Below are 1,477 nucleotides of genomic sequence, written 5' to 3'. Positions count from 1 at the left end.
TGTCCTCCCTCCTGGGAAGGCGCTCAGTGTCAAATACGTGAGTTCACGGGGTCCTTCTTCTATTGCACACTCTGTCTCTGAACACGTTATAGTCACTAAAATTTATCCTTAAGGAAAAGCCATAGTGGGAAAAATCCCAGCATGTTGATCATTAACAAAGATGGTTTGAAAATAAAAATAAACCCTAACCAATTGTATATGCATTTACAGAAAAGAAAGTATGACAGGATATTCTAACTCTTGTGAAATCATTTCAAATTATACTCAATGGTTTGCCAATGAAATTTCCTCAGGAGGACCAAATAAGGCTTTAAGATGCAAAAGTTTAAATATTATAAAATTAACATATACTAAGAAAATATGAAAACATAGGAAAAAGTTAACCACTTCAAATTTCACCATCTTAAATCAATTCCTTTAATTTTTTGGTATTTATATATTCCCATCCAGTTAGTTGTACATGTATATTTTTTCATAAATAAATCACAAAGTATACAGAAAAATAAAATGTTATGAAATTCTGAAATTTATGAAAACCTAAAATACTATGTTAAAGTGTTAACAAAGATTAACTTATTAGGAAAAAGTTTAAATCCTCTAAGAATATTTTCAGATAACCAGCAATTACCTAAATTTAAAATTGCTGGAAAAATGCATCATAAATTGAACTTTAGTTGCCACAGGCAGTATCCTTTTATCAAAAACATAAACTTTCAGGGCCAGCAAGATAGCTCAGTGGACTAAGTGCCTGCTTAGGTAAGCTTAGGCAAACACAGAGACTGCAGTTCAATCCCCACCCAGCACTGCCTGTGGCGCCGGCACTGCCCCCTGGAGGGCTGAGCCAGTCATAGCGTCTGGGCGTAGTGCACGCTGTAACCCCAGCACTGAGGAGGCTTAAAACAGGAGGATCACTATGAATGTGAGCTGCGTAGTGCGACCCTGTAACAATCTCCCTATTGCTTTCATGCACCAGAAATTTTTAAAATAGTTTTCATGACTCTTAGATGTTCTTTCATCAGCAATTGCTATTACAATTCATGCATTTCTTATCCTAGACAAGTATATCCAAGTGTTATTAAGTGTCAGTGATTACCTAAGAAATTGATAATTCTGACTAGAAGTTAGATGTGGTAGAATGCTAGAAAGATGAAGGTATGAACCTCAACATTGCTGCCCCTGAAGTCAGTGTGGACTGCGAGAGAGGAGGATGAGAGGAGGCTAAGGGCTCGCGACTGTGGAAATGCACTCCAGTGGCTTGTGGGTTGAAGTCTCTGAGGTGCTCCTACACACTGCAGCACCTTTAACCCTGTAAATAAAAATTTTAAAATCTTCAAATGCTTTAACTCCAAGTGTTTCAAAACTGTCCTATATGCTATGCTATCTAAGCCCATGGCTTACTGCCATCTCCTGGGAAGGTGGTGTAACAGCTACACACATGCAGGATGAGCGTGCACAATCAATTAGCTTTGGAGCGTTG

At 37.9% G+C, this 1,477-nt stretch overlaps 1 protein-coding gene across 1 annotated transcript in view; it reads left to right on the top strand.

The window, feature by feature from the left end:
• The window catches only part of Vwde (von Willebrand factor D and EGF domains), a 56,289-nt gene that overhangs the window by 51,440 nt on the left and 3,372 nt on the right, over positions 1-1,477 (top strand). The window contains exon 26 of the mRNA XM_023701407.1: positions 2-37. Within this exon, the coding sequence (XP_023557175.1) occupies positions 2-37 (36 nt within the window). The remainder of the gene's footprint in view (position 1; positions 38-1,477) is intronic.

Source organism: Octodon degus, unplaced genomic scaffold (assembly GCF_000260255.1).
Source record: "Octodon degus isolate 3935 unplaced genomic scaffold, OctDeg1.0 scaffold00135, whole genome shotgun sequence".
Lineage (NCBI taxonomy): Eukaryota > Metazoa > Chordata > Mammalia > Rodentia > Octodontidae > Octodon > Octodon degus.
The sequence above is the reverse complement of the archived record's forward strand: the minus strand, read 5'-3'. Positions and strand labels throughout refer to the sequence as shown.